The sequence below is a fragment of the Lycorma delicatula genome, chromosome 1 (genome assembly GCF_047948215.1).
Source record: "Lycorma delicatula isolate Av1 chromosome 1, ASM4794821v1, whole genome shotgun sequence".
NCBI classification, from domain to species: domain Eukaryota; kingdom Metazoa; phylum Arthropoda; class Insecta; order Hemiptera; family Fulgoridae; genus Lycorma; species Lycorma delicatula.
In genome coordinates, this window is record NC_134455.1 from 197,519,467 (window position 1) to 197,538,211 (window position 18,745).

Consider the following 18,745-nt stretch of genomic DNA (forward strand, 5'->3'; position numbering starts at 1 on the left):
TAATTGATTTATTGGAAAATAAAATTTACTTAATGAATTAGTGTAGCTTGGGAAATTGGTATTAGTAGCTGAAAAGTTCTTATTTGTTTATTATTAAAAATTGGGGGTTTTTAACCAGTTTATATTAAATCTCAAGGAAAGAGAAGTTGATGTTTACTGGTTGTGTAATAACTTTAGGGAATAAGGAAAGTACAAGGAAGTATAAAAAATGTTCGTTAATTACCAGTAAAGATGTGTATTGACTATTGCCTGAATTGAAAAAAAATATGATTTATAGAATTTTTATAATGAGATAATTTTAAAAAGAGGTTAGTGTTGTATTTAAAGCTTAGTTAAAACCAACTGAAAGTATGTGAATAGAGTTTAAAAAATATAATTGCCCATATTTGGAGATAAAGGAAAAAATTAAGTTTCAAAGAATTCTGATATATTTTTCATGATATCTTGTTTCAGTTTTTTTTTTATTTTATTTTTTTTAAGAACTTCATGTTCTATGAACATGAAAGAATTCCTGTAATGAAGTCTTGATTTGGTGGAATTGTGTTGCTTATAAATATTTCCCCTTCCATGAATTAAAAATATTTTTCTGTATGAACTGACTTATGCAGAAATGGAAAGAACTTCCCAGTTAACAAAAAAGTTTTTTGTTTAGTGTGCGATATTAAAAAAAACAATTATCAGTGCTTAATATGTGTCAGTTATCCAAATATTTTGTTTCAATAAATAGTATCTTATAAAAAAGAAATTAGACATGTCTCAGTTTTTTTTTTTTTTTTTTAGTTAATTTATTATATTACCTACATTTAACTCACAATAATTGTTTATGAGCAACTATAAAAAAGAAGATTTGCGACTGATTGACCACTGTAGAGACCATAATTACAAATATCAAAGCAACTGTTATAACAAGAATCATATCAGTGATGTTACCTATCAAGGATGTATGATGTATGGTAGCATACTAGATTTACAGGAATTTTTCCTAGCCACAGAATAATTCAAAAATTTTATTTGTAAAGCATGAATTGAATATTGGCTAAAAATAGAGTAGTTAAAGGAGTAAATGTTCAGTAAAAATTGAAATATAAGTTATATTAATATAATTTATAGTATATATACGTTATATATATATAGTAGTAACATGTTAATTACATGTTTATAGTTATATTCATGTAATTTTAAGAGACAAAAGGCAACAGCAGAAAACTATGTAATAGAATAAACTGAAACTGTCTGATGTTCATGTTAGCACCCTTGATGTAGAAAATATTAGCTATTCAAAAAAAATATATATAAGCTTATTTATTTATTTCAAAATGTCAGCTCTACTTGTAATGTATATTGTGAACTGTGTGCTGTGATTTTTATTTTCTGATGGTGTAAACCTGGCTGAAATTTACTTGCAGATAAAAGCAGTATGGTAAAAAATGTAGTTTATTAATCGTGAAACTTTTTGTAAGTAAATTGAATGTTGTAAATTGGCAGGAATAAGTGTTTCATTATAGTAGAAGGCCAGTGAAAGTTTTAACTGACGTTTTGCAAAATCACATTAATAATCTTATTCAAAAGGACAGAAGCATACAAATTTGGGATATTTCTAAAATTTGTAGTGCAAGCATTAACACTATCCATGTTTGTGGGTTTAGAGACAGACAACTTAAAATCACAAAGACACCTGAATTCACATTTATGTAAAACTTAAACAATGGATTTTAGCAAAAGGTAACATTTTTTTAGATCACCTAATAAATTGTGATGAAACTTGGATTCATCATTTTGAGCTGGAATCCAAAAATCAGATGGAGTGGAAAGATCTGAGTTCACTCACCAGAAAAAATTCAAAACATATGTGGAGCCAGTGGCTCCACATATGTTAAGTTATTCTATTGCAATGTTAAGTTATCAAGTTATTGCAATTGTTTGGAAGAACAATGTATTCTTATAAATGATAAGCCTGCCTCCTTATTGATCAAAAGACACAGGAAACTGTTCAAAAGTTAGATCAGGAGGTGTTGCTACATTCACTTTAAGTCCTGATCTTGCACCACAAATTTTTTTTTTGTTTGGTCCTGTCAAAGAGTTTATATGTGGCAACAATGAGCCGATCAAAAATGTAGCACAAGAATTGCTCAAACACCAAAGTGAACAACTCTGTACTACTGGAATAAGAAAACCTAGAGAAAGATAGGACAAGTGCATTCAAGTAACTGGGGATTGTGTTGAAAAGTATTCAGTGTATGTATTAGTATTATTAGTTTCATAATCATTTGATAAATAATAATTTTTCTAGTCATTTTGTCTTTTTAATTATTGAAGCCCTCATAAAGATCTTTTTTGTTTAAATAAAGGTTGAATTAGTTGAAACATAATAACAGAGAGTTGATTAAAATTTAATTTCCTTAGCAGATTTTAAATGACATATTGTGTGGGTTTTCTCAATTTTTTTTTGGCTGTTAATGTTTCCAGTAAGATGAAACTATACTTGATAGAAATAGTAAACATTGAATGGCACTCCTAAGATAAAAAATCTGAATCGCTTAACAGTACTGGTGATGATGTATCACAAGTAATATTTATTTTATTTTAATTTTTACAGTAAAATACCTTTTTTATAAGTCACTAACAAATATTTTTTATTAGTTTTTGATAGTACAGTTATGCAATCATAACTGTACTAATCATAATTGAACACAGAGCAATCTCTGTGTTCAATTTAGGGTTCCATAACTAATTATACATGAAGAGTAGTTACAAAAGTTAAAATATATAATAATTAAAAATTCTCATGAAATTATTAAAGAGATTCTGAATAAATTTTAATTGAATTGTGGAATTTATTTAGGTAAATAGTTTAAAGTTGATACTGAAAAATAAAACAGCAAAATAATGAAGACAGGAGTTGTAAATTAGAATGATTTTGAATATAAATTTTAAAATATTTAAACTTCTGAAAGTCACCAGTAGGTATAAAATGCTGGCCTCTGTGGCGCGAGTGGTAGTGTCTTGTCCTTTCATCCGGAGGTCCTGGGTTCAAATCCCAGTCAGGCATGGCATTTTCACACATGCTACAAATCATTCATCTCATCCACCGAAGCAATACCTAATGGTGGTCCTGGATGTTATACCTGAAGGTATAAAATAGTTTTCTTCTTTTTCTTCTTCCAAAATTTAAATAATTTGTTTAAAGTAGTTAGGAAGAATAAATAATTATGTTGTATTGACATAATTTCATAAAAATTGACCATAATGTGGGCTTTTTTTTAACTTTTTACAACCTACTTGTTAATTATTGTTCATCACACTATATGTGATGTGTTCATCCACTAGAAAGATTTATACTTTTCGCAATGTTAATTCACAATCTTTTGTAAGAAATCTAATCTATGATAGAATAGTTAAGTTCAGTAGCGTAGTTGTTATGCTATTCCATAGGTTAGGCTCCAAGTTTAGTTCTTAATATAGATTTCATATTTTGTCAATTTCTTATTTGGTTTAATTAGATCTGAATAAATTAGTATATTAGAAAATATATTAAAATTACCACAATATACTTTCTTCCTTATGTAAATACTTCAAAACCAGATTTTGATTTTATGGAGGTATTATGGTTTTATTGATTTTAAATTAAGTAACATTTTTATGAATTTTTGAAATAGAAGTAAGTATTTAACTGATATTAGTTGCTATTACAAATTAATTTATTTATATTTTTTAAGTTGCTCCTAGAATTTGAAAGTATGTTATGCTGTAAGTTATTTGTTTTTTAAAGGTAGGGGAATAAAACTTACTACCAAATTTTACTGTCCTTCATGATCTGATATCTGCTTTCAAGTATATGTTATAATTATGTATAAAATACAGAATGTAACAATAACATAGAACAATAATGTATGGGTAATTTATAATACAAATCTTGTATTCATGACTGCAAGAAAAATACCTTGACAATATCACTTTTCTGAAATATTAATAGAAACTTCTTGGTATTTATCTATGAAATGGATTTTATAATGATAATCTGATATCTGCTTTCAAGTATATGTTATAATTATATATAAAATACAGAATGTAACAATAACATAGAACAATAATGTATGGGTAATTTATAGTACAAATCTTGATAGTACAAAAATACCTTGACAATATCACTTTTCTGAAATATTAATAGAAACTTCTTGGTATTTATCTATGAAATGGATTTTATAATGATAACAGGATTGACAGTGACTCACTCTGTTGACAGTGACTCACTCTGAAGTTTGCCTTTAATTCAGAACAACATTGTTTTTACATCAGAAGTTTACATCAGCTGTAAAATTATGAATTGATACTTAACTTTTTTGTTTAATAGTAAAAAATTGTTTGTTCACAGCTCATATGATGAGACATGAAGGCCAGCGTAATGCAAAGTGCAACCTTTGTGATAAAACATTTGTGACTAATAATGCTTTATTTCGACATCAGAGACGTCATACTGGAGATAAGCCATTTGCAGTAAGTGTAGATTTTGATTCTGTAGAATATTGATTCTTTGAATATTTTTTTAAATAATTCTTGCTTTATGGTATATTTTTATTATTAAATTAAAAGTTTAACATTTCAAAATTATATTTTTCATTTTTTATAATCATTTTTAAGAGAAAAGTATATATTTCTAATTTACTAATTTTATGGCCTTTTTTAGTGTCAAGAATGTGGGAAGAGATTTGCTGACTGCAGTAACAGAAAAAAACATATGTTAACATATCATTGTGGAGTGAAATTGAATGATACACTGGTTAAAAAATCAGATGAAATTATCAGAAAAGAACACAAGGTAATTGCAACAACAGAAGATGTGCCCCAGAACATATCTGAGGGTCAGATCAATAAACAAAATAATACTGTTACTCTAATTAAATCAGTTATTGAACCATCTATAGTTTTATTAACTACATTAAATATGAAAAATAATGAAATTATTGAAACAAAAACATTAGAAAATTTTGTTAATAATTCAGATATATCATATAAGAGCAGTGATGTTTATGTTGATTTAAGCAACGTACAGGTTATCAGTCAGAGTGACGGTATAAGTACTGTTGATCAAACACAGTTGTCTCTTATGCCTGCTAATGGTAGCTTACAGGATCAAGAGTTACTTAAAATATCCAATATATACGTCAATAATACAACTAGTGGCTTGGATGTAACCGATCAGTTTCAAGTTCCTGAATCTGTTCAAGACAATGAAAGATTAGATATTCCATTTCCTGATGACCTTCCTATTTTCAGTTCATTATCAGATACTCTACCACAAAATATGGCATATTTTATTCCAGACAAAGAACTGTTCAATCATGCAGATGGTTTGACACAAAATAATATTCAAGCAGAAAATGTCACTTTTAATCAGATAGATATAGAGTCAAATTATTTGGATTTAGTTGACAATCAGCAAAAAACAACCCCTGATATTTTAAATGCAATTGTTCCATGTGAAGCACAATCTGTAATGAAGATGCTTAGTAGTGAAGGCACTGTACTTTTGTTTCCAGAACAAGATGACTTTTCAAAAATTACAGAATTGTGATTGTTTTTAATTATATGATACATAGTTTTTCCAGTATCTGTATCTGGAACTGTGTGTGCTCTTACTTTTATTAATTTTTGTTAAAACATTTTATCTGTGTTTATGTTTAATTTACTGTTGTAATTTACATTAGTACTAAGTAGCTTTAGTTATGTGTTTTTATTCAATTACTCTGGTGTTATTTTGTTACCATACTGATAAAAGTAATGTCTTTAAATGTTGTTTTTTATGGTAGAGCCACAGATATTAAAACATAGCTCTTTAGATCTTATGTTAATTACTGAATGGTGTTTAGAAGACAAAGATTTGTCTTGCCATTTGTAGTGCCATTTAATTACATTTGAATAAGACAATTGTTGTGTTGTCTAAATAGACATTAGTTCATGTGCTTATTAAAACTCCATTTATTTTTAGTAATAGGCCAGTTTCTTCATTGCGAAATGCATAATTTTGTTAGGTGTTGTAATATTGAAACATCAATTAGGGCCTTGAACATCATAAATAAAGATCAGTATTGTTATTCATTTTCTTTTAAGATCATAATTGAAATAAACATTATTTAAATTACATGTTAGACAAATTAAAACTGCTGTTTCTAATAGTGAAAGTTTGTGTTTCTTTTGCTCTTGTTTTTGTGTTTTTTTTAATGATATATAAATATTACATTGAAGATGTGGATTATGTGAATTATCAGAGGATTTTGTATTACAAGGCTGCTTTTGTATATTTATCTGCTTTTTATTTTTATCAGTTTTTAATAGAATTTTTGGATTAACCTACAGCCTGTAGTGGAGAAGTTAATCAGCTATTCAAAATATGAGAACAAAATGAATGGCTCTTGTTTGCTATCTTCCAGAAAAGGTGTACCTTTGACACCATCAAACAGGGATCCCAGGAAACAATTTCATCGCAAACTAATTAAAGATAACATTGTATTCGATCTGGATGAAACCTCTACAAGCGAGATTGAAATTGACATCGCAAATTTACAGACAACTTGTATACCATGATAGACTATGCCAGACTTACGTATGCCAAAAGATTCATGATCTTCCGTTGATATAACTACTGAACTACCTTTATCAAATCATCACCAGGACTTCCTGGATGGAGGATGATAACATTGAGGCTTCTGAAAGGACACCATTAGGCCTGTAGTGATAGTTCTGTATGGCATTACTGATATGTGGTCATATTAGAATCATTGGTTTGTAAATGTAATTACATTATAAAGAAAATTAACCCTAACCAGCTGCGTGGGATCTCAGAGACTGTTAATATGTACAAGAAAGTAATTGATCTAGTTAGTGAACACAATTTGATTGGTCACATGTTTATGAGGAAATTGAGTAGGCTTTTTACATATTTCTGAGGAACTTACATTTCTTGGTTTCAATAAATATCGTCAAGGGAGAAACTGAGGAATGCAGGTTGTCTGAAGCATAATCAGTGCCCATCATCAGGTTACAACTGTTATCCATGTTTTTCATTAACCTGGAGTCGAAAGATAATAACGAGGTATTTAACTGAGATACATTGCAAACTGTGGGATTACGTTTGAGATATGCAGAAAACCTCCTGGATTGGTGCAGTGCATGCAATACCAACAGTAGGCCACACAAAGAACAAGTGCACGAGGCCTTACCATTGTATTAAATGTGCAGCAGGCCATAGAACTGCAGCTTATTCTAAAGACAGATACTCAGACTACTTTGTACTCTGCCAATCAGATTATCCAACTAACTACAGAGTATGCAGGGTTTATAAGGAAATCCTGGATTGAAACAAGCAGAGTATTGTGAAGAATGCATACTCCGCTCAAGACTTGGAACAAACAGATTGCTTCCTTTGACTTGGGAAATGTAAATTTCCCTTATTTAGGTAAAGGAACAACTAGGGATTGCTCACGCCAACACTTTTCTGTGATCTTATGCCATAGTTGTTGATTGTGACATCCATGGTGATATCGAAGACATACTTTACAAAAACTAATTAATAACGTAAAATTTCTAGAGTAGCAAATTGATAATAGTTTTGCTTAACAAGGTGATCATCCTGACCCCATAAGGGAAAACACCCTCCATGTGGCAGTTTCAGTCACCATGGCACTTCCTCCATATCGAGCCCGTATGGGCTTTACTGGAGGTCATCTTCAGAACATAATAGGCATCTCTCAGCCTTGTTCTTGCCTCAGTCAGGATGCCAACGATGTGAATATTACACGTGATATTTCCACCAGTGTACTACTAGGGAATGAACTCGTTAAGACAAAACTCACCTGTTGAATCTTTAACAAGACTGAGTGATGTGAAGGAATTGAAATTAGAAATGCAACTACTTACCTGATAGGTTAGAAGTTGAGTTCAACATGCAACCATAACACAAAACAAAAAATAAAAATTAACTTAAAAATAAAATTAAATAAACAAAACACTACAAAAACATCAAAACCACAACACATGAAAGATCAGGTGGAACCCTAAATTCCCTTGGGATCTGTTCTCTTTCCAGGTACCTGATGAAATTTTCAACGATTACCCATTTGACCTGGTTTTTCTAATTCTCGCGGAAATCTAATGTTGAGCCAACAAATAGTCTCTGTGCGCAAAGCAAAATCTGTTGGTTTAGATTTCAGAGTTGCTACCTGGAATATCAATAGTCGAGAACAGGAACTAGAAGTCTTAATGATGGCCAAATCATTAGATGTTCTGCTCTTTGAGACACACTTCACTAATCTAAGCTATTTTCATGTTCGTTAGTATTCAGTCCACATGATTAATCATCCTGATGTGCAGAGTGCAGGATACTGCAGTGCTCCTCAGAAATGCAATAAAGCATCACCAACTCCCAGAATGTGGGTCAGATTATATACACGCTTCCACGTTTGAGATCCTAGACTGGATTTCACAGATGTCAACAATCTACTGTCCTCACCATGTGATCATGGATGACTCATTCTGAGTTCTTTTCAATGCTGGAATCCCATTCTATCATAGAAGGTGACTGAAATGCAAAATACCTTTGGAGCTCTTATATAATAATTACTAGAGACAGTACTTTAAAGGGTCGCTAACATGCAGCTTAACGTGATCTCTGGGTGGTAATCAAATCTGATGAAGATCCTAAATTTGTTGAACTTAGATGTCACTTTAAGAATTTCATCACTATACACTCAGTTAGAAACAGCTACAATTCAATGTTAACCATTTCCCTGCCCTGCTTACCATTAGTGTGATGGTGTTAAGGAAAAGGAAAATGCCATTCCTCTAAAACAACAGGATAGATTGGCACTTGTATTGAAGCTGAGTAGAATATGAGCTGATTGTGTCATACCATTGAAGTGTTCTGCTGATATTGACAATGTGTGCAATTTTGATCTCAGTTTTGCAAGAAGCTGCCTGGCGCTTGACATCAGAGACGAGACATGTGACTCCTGAGGGAGGTGATGGCCTTTATTGCTACTAAAAGTAAGCGGAGACGACAGTGTTTTAGGAGATCAGTGAATAGAACATCTTTGAACAGGGCTGTTCGTAGGTTGAAACAACTATTGAGGTTTATTAAAAATAACCTCTAGAATCTTTATTCTTTGCATAGAAATAGCTAGCTATTCTCTAATGGAAAGCAGTTAAGAATATTCAACGGCCTCCACCCTTACTTCCTCCTTTGAAGATGGTTCAGAGCTTCAGAGAGACGGCTAAAAAATTTTCTGCTTACCCTGATTAAGGTTTTTGAGCCACTTTACATACAGAGGGCTGGCGAGGATGAGATTCTTGAATTCCTGTTAAGCCATTTTCATCATCAGAGGTTTGCAAGTAATCAGGAAGTACCAGGATTTACAGAAGGTCCCAGGTTTTGACTTAATTGCTAACAAAATGCTATTTATGCTTTCTTTCAAAACCATTCTGTACATACTCTACATAAGACATCTCTTTAATATTATCCTGTGGAGTACTTACTTCCTGACGGAGTGGACAGTATCACAAATGGTTATGGTCCATAAACCAGGTAAACCTGAACACAAGGTATCTTCATATAGGCCTATTTCTTATTTTGTATAAAATGTTTGAAACTTTTTCTTCGAAGGCTGTGGCTTATTGTTGAGCATGATTATGTTATTCCTGATAAACAATTCGACTTCTGAGCTGGTCTCTCCATTATTCATGAGCAGACACGTAGATTTGTTAAGGTTATCAGAAAGTGGTTTGAGGAGAAGAAATAGTATTCGGCTGCCTTCTTGGATGTTCAGCAGGCCTTTGACAAGGTCTTGCTGCCTGGCCTTCATAAAAGTTAAAATAGAGTCTTTCTCAACTGTATTACTTGGTTTTGTGTAGTTACATGGATGTACATTTTCCACAGGTGAAGTATAATAAGGAGTTGACTGTGTTCTTTGATGCTGTTAGTAGTATCTCAAGGCTTGTTTATAGGACCAGTCTTGTATTCCATCTTCACAGTGACCTTCTGACACTGAACTATTGTCACTGTAGCTTCATTTACTGATGACACAGCTATACTGGCTGTCAATGTTGACCAACTCATACTTTAAGTAAACTGCAATCTGAATTGGACCAAATCAACATATGACTAACTAGATGGAAGATTAAGGTTATCAAGTGAAATTGAGTCATGTAATATTTGCAATGAGTAGAGGAGACTGCCCATAGTTCCACCTCGATGGTGTTTTCACATCCCTTGCTCAAAATGTATGGTACCTCTTAGTCTTCTTGTTCATTGTCAGCTGACATGGAAGGTCCATGTAAAGGAAAAAAGAAAACTGAATATTAAGTTTAAGGAAATGTACTGGTGCTGCTGAGTAGGAAATCACAACTGTCACTTTGCAATAAACAGTTGTACACATCTATTCTGAAACTGATTTGGTCCTAAGGGATCCAGCTTTGGGGTACTATAAGCAGCAGCCATATCAAGATATTACAGTAATTTCAAAACAAATTACTAAGGAGTATAACAGAAGAAGCTCCAGGGTTCATAAGAAACAGCAAGATCCACAAATATCTGGTTTTACGGTTTGCTCGAGAAGAAATAGAGCAATTCAGTACAAGTATTACTACAACTAAACAACCATGTGAATTATTTAGCTATTAACTTCTAGACAATAGTTAAGATGTTAGAAGGTTAAAATGACTCAATGTGTTAGACCTTGGTGATTTTTATGTGATTTGAGTTTGAGCTGCATTAAGTGTTGCCCATCAATTTATTTAATTTCATTCAATTTATTAATTTTAGTTGTATTTTCATTTTTTTTCTCTCAGTGTTTCATCATATCTTTTGTTTATTAATCCTTTGATTGATTTGTTTTTTTTCTCTGACAACCTTATGTGTGTACTTATATAATGAATGTTCTGTAGAGGATAAGTAGTATGTAATGCATGAGGAGCTTAGATGGAAGCCTCTCTCTAATTGTTACTTTATTATTGTAACAAAGAGACAAAAGAAAAAAAAAATGTAATATGCTCTACAATTTTACAGGTTGGATTGGTTAAAAACTGTTGGAGTAATGATCACTGATCTATTAGTTGTTGATGTATTCAGTCTATTAAATTTAAAATATTAATCGACAGGATAACACTATTAATGATAGATGCTATAAAATATATAAACCCACAATTTGACACAGGCTTATGATCAGTGTAATTTTGTATTTTAATTTATTTTTGTACGAGTAGTTTTGCAATTTTAATAAATACAATTTTCGTAAATTTTATGAAATTAAAATGAAAGTTTAAGACAGTATTTGATTTTATGAATAAAAAGCAAAAATTAGTTTGATTAGAATCTATAAATTTAGTCTAATCTATAGGAAGAATGTTAGAAAGAATGAATTAAAAAAGTAATAATTATATAAATAGTAAGTATAAAATTGTGTAAAGTTACAAAACGATTTTTCACAGGTCTCTGCATTGGTATTTGACAGTTCTAGTTTGTATATTGGTATATGTATATTATTTTATTCCAAAAAATGACTTGTAAATTTAAAAAATCTATTAAGTATTTATTTAAAAAACTGTTATAAATTAGAATAATGTCATACATATTATTCAGTCATAACCGATTTTCTACCTAGAATGAATACCTTGGTCACCTGCTATTTCACCTGTATCTCCACTTGGAGGGCTCTCTTCTCTCTTCGTGTCAAGCAACTGCCTTGCAGGCGGGGGTCTTCAGCGTTCAGTCGTCTTCTTGATCATTGAAGTTTTTATCTTGTACTCGCAGCTTCTGCCCTTAGTGCCGCTATCCTGTCCGTCCACCAGTAGACCAGTTTTCTCCTTGGGCCACCAGTGGTGATCATCATGTGGATCTTCACTGAGGGCTGTCATGAGTGCCTCTGGTCCCCCAGCAAATGCCAGGTTTGACAGCACAGGTATCTGCTATCTGTTGGGCCTGTGACCACATCGAAGTCGCCCATATGCCCAGGCTCCCAGCATATGTAGCACCTGTCTACTTTCTGTTGCAACTCCATCTGCAGGCGTGCCATCCTATTAATCTCTTCTGTGGTGGCACAATCTTACTGCCTGTTTCTGTGGAAGCACAAGTCTGACCGATGTAACCAAAACCTCCATAACTACATCGCCCACAAAATCATCCCAGTCAAGGCATCTGACTTATATTCTTATTATATTCTAGGATATGACTTTATGGCTGCCACCACCACAGTTGAAACGAAGCATAGATCTGTCTTGGCCACGACAAGTCTCTCTCCTGTGGCCAACACCCAAACAACGGTAGCATTTGTTTTGCTCACTCATTAGTTCCACCCTACTAGAATACCAGCCAATCTACACATAAGATTTTTCAGCAAGCTGCATCGCCTTTCTGTGTGGGAGTTGGACAGTGGCTCTCAATGTGTTGCCATAAGCTGATCTTAGAGGAGAGACTCGCATGAAGACTGCATCACCCACCCACCTCCCTCCGAACAGCCTGTTCCACCTCCTCCTGAATTGTGTCAAGGAGTTGATGCAAATAGACACTGCAATCTGAAGTTCCCACTTCGGTCTGTAATCTGGGCTCCTTGAAGAGTTTCCCCTGATGTATTACACTTACATCAGTAAACCTTTTATTTTATTTTCTAGAAACTGTAGAATTTAACTACCAGTTTTAAAATTTAACATTTTTGTATTGTAGAATTCAAAAATATACTTGCTTTATGATTTTGTTTTTGTTAGACACTGTAGTTTTTATCATTAAATAGCTGGAAACATAGACAGCATAAATTTAAGTTAGAACCAAATTTCTTGTGTTTGATCTTAAATATATGTCTGATAGCAGACTTATAGGCAAGTATTTAGTTGGATCAGATCATAATATGACATGCATGGAACTTTAATCTTAATTTATACTGGAGGTTATCTCTAAAGAAAAGACCATTTCATTGTAAAAACATTTATTCCGAAAACTTTATAAATATTTTTTATTTCTCTTATATAACTTGTACTACTTCTCTATATAATCGCCACATGAATTAAGATATTTATCATGGCAATATACCTTATCATATTCTTCTGCTGCCAGTATATTTAGCAAGTGATTGGCAGAAATTTTTAATTTCCCAAGCAAATAGTAATCAGAAGAAGCTAAGTCCGTACTATATGGTGGGTTGTAAAATTTCCCATCCGTATGTTCTCAGTAAATCACGTGTCAGAACCGCAACATGTGGGTGGACCTGCCAAACCAATCCCAAAAGATTGTGGCTTGACCTTTGTCGGTCTAGTTGGTAATTGAGGATGACGCCATTCACTTGACCGCTGTTTTCTCTCTGGTGTGTAATACAAAATCCATGTTTCATCTCTGGTAACGATTCTATTAAGGAACTAATCACCTTTTTCTGTGTAGCGCATCAAAAATTCCAAAGCAGATCCCCTTCGGATTTTTTGGTGATGTGGCACCCAACTTGCACAAACCTTTCTTAAGCCTAAATAGTCGTGAACAATGTAAGAGATAACAGCTCTTGAAAGATCAGGCAAAAGAAGAGCCAGGTCGGAAATCGTAATCAACAATGTTTTCTGATTTCATCGTTGATGCGTTTCAACAAGTCCTCTGTGAATATCAAGGTGAATTCAAGGAGGCCGAATCATGCACATTATCTCCAAATTCCTATGAATTTCATAGGTAGTATTTATTATATAGGTAACAAACTACCTAAATTTCAGCCGGCGTTAATACGTTTTGATCGTATTTCACAAAGTGAAATACGACACAGTGGCCATGAACGACACAGGTTCACCAACCTTAAGGAGAGAAATTTGCCAGCAGCCTTTACTTTAGAAATATCCCTTGTATGTTAGAAACGCACAAAAGCAAAATTTTAAAGATAATTTTATGATAGTTTTTAGCACAATCATAAATCTAAATCTTTTTTACAATGGTAATGTGGTGAATAGCACAATCATAAATCTAAATCTTTTTTACAATGGTAATGTGGTGAAGCACATATAGTGCTAAAAAATATCTAAATCTTGTGAATTGTAAGGCTTGTAAAATTTTATCAGCAGACATTACGATGAGTTGGCCATGAATCTCACTGATAACTTTGCAGCTGCAACAACACTTTTCATTAATTGGATTTTGTATCCATCTCTTCAAGAAATATTCCAGGAAATACTCAGCAAACTGTCTTAAAACTGTGATAACTGTCTTCTTCATATATATAATGCTGATAAACATAATTTTTGGAAACATTAATTTTCCTATTAATTTTATAATGTAATAATTCACACGTAATCAAATATACGACAACTTACAAACAACAATGCAGCGTGTACATTAGTAGTGTAATCATGAATGACAGGTTCATCAACCTTAAAGATTGGTCTTTAGATATCCCTTGCAAATAGTGGTTTAAATGTAATGAAGCATTATGAATCAAATATAAAGATTAGTTATTTTTACTGTCATTATATATGTTGAGCGAGACGCTTTTTTTTTTATTTACTATAATCATTCCAAGCTAGTGACTTACAGGGTTCATGGTTCATATAGTTGTAATCTTACAATAAGTTTTTACTAGTAAAATTTTATTGTTTTAAGTATTGTGTTAGTCAATCTATTGTAAGGGTTATTTATTGTACCAAACAAAAATTTAATTTATTTAAAAAAGATTATTTTTTTAATAATTTTACTTTTGTATATTTTTTATTTTATTTTTAAATTTGCAAGCCATTATTATGTTGTCATTATCTAGTCATTTTTGATGTGATGTTTTAATTTTTGTGATATATTTTGATTTCTGTTTACATTGTTATTTCTGTTATAAATCTACATGCACATATAAATATTTATATGTGCATGTGAATTATATAATAATTCCAGTTGTGGTGTGGTTTGTCATTTTTGATGTAAAAAAAAAAAAATTAAGAAAATGTTAAGCTTTTGATTTAAAAATTCCTCATTTGTCCTTCCCATTGACTTTATAATCATTTATTATGAACTTTGAATGTTTTTTGCTATTAGTAAATTTGTGTATGCATGTTCAATATTTCTAATAGTCAAAAAATGATCTTCCCAGACTTATTGATTTTTTGAGCCTCCAAGTCAAGTGTTAAGCTTGGCTACAAATATGTGTATATTTGTTAGTCTCTTGGCTTAATATTTCAAGAACTAAAACTAAAGCATCCGTAATGGTAGGTTGTGTATTAGGGACGGTGATTATGGCTTGGGATGTAGGAGGGCTATAAACCTAGATTTTAAAAGCATGTTGGCAGCTTAGAAAATGTTTGATGGAATCAAACCTTATCAGAAAGTGGTAAATAACTTTATCACTGGATTATAAATGCTCAATCACTTCATTTAAAAGAGCTAGATCATAAAAAAAGATTGGTATTATACTTCCTGAATTTGAGTAGACAATAACATAAAATTTCTATGAAATAAGTGTATTAAGATTTTTTTGTTCCATGTTCTTTAGACACAAAATTAAATTCTCAAAGTAAACAGTGGTAGCTCTGGGACCACCGTTTGGTATTGCTTCAGAGGATGAGATGAATGACAATTTTTGTTGTAGTGTGCGAGTGTGAAAATGCCATGCCTGATGAGGATTTGAACCTGGGACCTCCAGATGAAAGGCCGAGATGCTACTATTCATGCCACAGAGGCTGGCACTGATGTTTAGATGCATATTAAAATTTCTTTTTTTAATTTTTAAATAAGGCTATTATACTCAAGGATTTAATTCTCCCCATAGATGCAAGATTTTGTAAAATAACCCCTCTTGTTCAAACATATGTAATTAATGAATATTACCTCTTCAAAGTTATTAATTGTAAACATTATCTTCAAATTTACTTGATAAATCTCTCATCATTAATTTTGTTTACCTAACACAGTTTATAATTTGTTGTCTGATATTTCATTTCGTGAAAACAAGGTAGCCGTTTTTGAATTACAGTGCTACAAATATAGACAGCCCTCAGTAAATACCCCTTTAAATTTATATTATAATGAATTTCTCCTAGTTTTAGAATCAATTTCTTGTATGAATTGGTTTTCTATATTTAACAAAACTTGCTGGAATTTGTATAACCTTTCTATAAATTTCATCATAAATTCTTCTTTGGTGGGAAGATGGATAAACAGTAGCTAGGGTCAAACAAAGTGAACAATAAGTCATAAAAAATAATGCAAACTGCAATTTCTCATTTACAGTTCTGAAATTGTTTTTATGCCCATATGACTCATTATAGAGTCTTGCACATGGCAGTCATATTCCCTACATTTTAGTGAATGTGAAAAAAGAAATTACATCATGAAATTATAGTAAATACTATAATTTTATGATGTAATTGTTTATTAATGTCTAGGAATCTTTATTTTTACACAATCATCAGATGATTTATTTATGAATTTGAGCTGTTAGTATAAAAATTAAGCCAATACCGTTATCTTTTTACACTAAATATTGATTGAGTAATATTTACAATTAATAAATAAACTTCATGTAAAATTTTAAAATTATCCCTGTGAAGTAGGCTAATTTTTTTTAGAAACATTAAGTTCTATATACTGGAGAAAACTGAATTGAATGTATTATGTAAATAAAATATAGCAAATAATATTTTGTTATAAATTTTATGGTTGATACGTATATGTTTATATGTTTGGTTCTGAAACAAATTATGAATGTAGAATAGTTAAAAAAACATTTTTTCATTAAATATTCTGAAGATATATATATATATTAAATAATTTATATATATATATAGTTTATAAATACAAATTTTACAAAATTTTATATTTTAATGAATAAGGAATTAATTCTTACCTCTGTGAAAATTTGAAAATCTATGATGAAAATATGTCTTTCACAACTCGCCTACTCTTAACAATTATAGTTATTCACCTTGCTACATTGCTTGCTGGGTTAAAATGTTTTTAAGTTGCAAAACTTGAAAAAAAAATTAACATGCTTATACAGTGAACTAGTATAAACACTGAAATCATTTATATAAATTTTTTCTAGTTTCGATTGTTTAACTGCACACTTTTGTACTTCTATTATGAGTATATATATATATATATTTAATAATAATTTCATTTTGAATGAAGAATACCAATAAGCATGATAAAAAATAATCAGTAGTACCATTATATTGACACTCCCATAAATTAATATATACTAATATGTGGTTATACAGCCAATCCCTTTAGTGTGAGAAACAATGAATCTGTGAAGAAGGCAACAGGAGACCAGGGTACAAAAAACAGCAGCTACTCTTTTTATTTAATTGCTGAGTTTTAGACTTTTATCGGCATGGCCATAATTTCATTTCTTCCATAAGAAGCATACACTGCCTGACAATAAAAGGTGTGTTCAAAGAATAATGAGAATGTTTGTTTTTTGGAAAGAATTTTATTTATTCGTCTACATTAATGTTATCCCCTTCAAAATAGTCATTATACACTTATGCCAGTGCTTTTTCAAATCCCTGAAACTTGATCTTTGGAATATTGATGAACAAGCAATGAAAGGTGAGCAGGGGTGCATTATCGTGGTGCAAAAGCCATGAATTGTTTCGCCACAAATCCGGGCATTTTTTCGGATTGCTTCACGCAAATGGCATAGTTAATACTCCTTATTGATCATTTGACCTATGCCGTTAAAATTGAAGAATACAGTAAGCATAACATTCACATCCGACCGTAGTTGTCAAGCTTTTTTGGTCTTTGTGATCCATAATGCCGCCTCCACTGGGACAACTGAGCCTTAGTTTCAACATAATATCCGTAAACCCATGTTTAATCATCTGTTATGACATTTCGGTAGTTCTGCATCGTTGTTGACTTCATTTAACGACTCCTGAGCAACTTCCATTCACCGCTGTTTTTGTTCAAAATTCAACAATTTTAGAACAAATTTGCTGTCACACATTTTATACACAAAACATCCAAAAAAATTTCATGGCATGAGCCAATTGATATACCAACAACATAATCAGTTAGTTCTCCGATTGATTTGGCGATCATTCATAATAATTTTATTCACTTCCATGTTTTCATTGGTTGATGTGCTAGGGCGTCTGGGCGCTCATCATCTTTAACGTCTTCATGACCTTGGTAATGCTTACACCACTTGTAAAACCTTGTTACACTTTATTCCATTCTTATAGCAAAATTTAATACAAATTCTCTGATTCATTATTTATACAAATAAAAAATTGCTGATCGCATCAAAACACATGTTATCCTTTTGACAGCTGACAACAGACTAAACATCCAATATGCCTAAAAATGTACAGATACTTTTCAGACATGATTACCAGTGTAAAAACGAAAAAATCCAGAGAATCGGACTAATACAACCTGTGAAATTTTAATATTCTTGTTACTTTTGAACATACCTCATATACCTGTACATGTTTAAGTGTTCACTGTAAGCACCTTTTCTTACTTGACACACATCCACTGATGCACATCTATGGCCATGCTCGTCTAGTCTTAAATCAAATCTACACTATACCTCATCAAAGAGATATTATAACAAATTAAAACCCTGCTGTTTTTTGTACGTCTATTTGTATATCTGTTGGTGATTCTATATACAATTTATATATATATATATATATATATATATATAATATATATATATATACACACCAGCATATTCTTTATTGTAGTAATATGAGTAAGATAATGAACACATATCAACAATATAAACAATTTATTAAA

At 31.5% G+C, this 18,745-nt stretch overlaps 1 protein-coding gene across 3 annotated transcripts in view; it reads left to right on the forward strand.

The window, feature by feature from the left end:
- Window positions 1–14,937, forward strand: part of LOC142327074 (uncharacterized) — a 36,994-nt gene extending 22,057 nt beyond the window's left edge. For all 3 annotated transcript variants that reach the window (XM_075369897.1, XM_075369907.1, XM_075369886.1), the window contains 2 exons: window positions 4,373–4,494; window positions 4,685–14,937. In XM_075369897.1, the coding sequence (XP_075226012.1) occupies window positions 4,373–4,494; window positions 4,685–5,572 (1,010 nt within the window). In that variant the 3' untranslated portion in view covers window positions 5,573–14,937. The remainder of the gene's footprint in view (window positions 1–4,372; window positions 4,495–4,684) is intronic.
- Window positions 14,938–18,745: the final 3,808 nt, after the last annotated feature.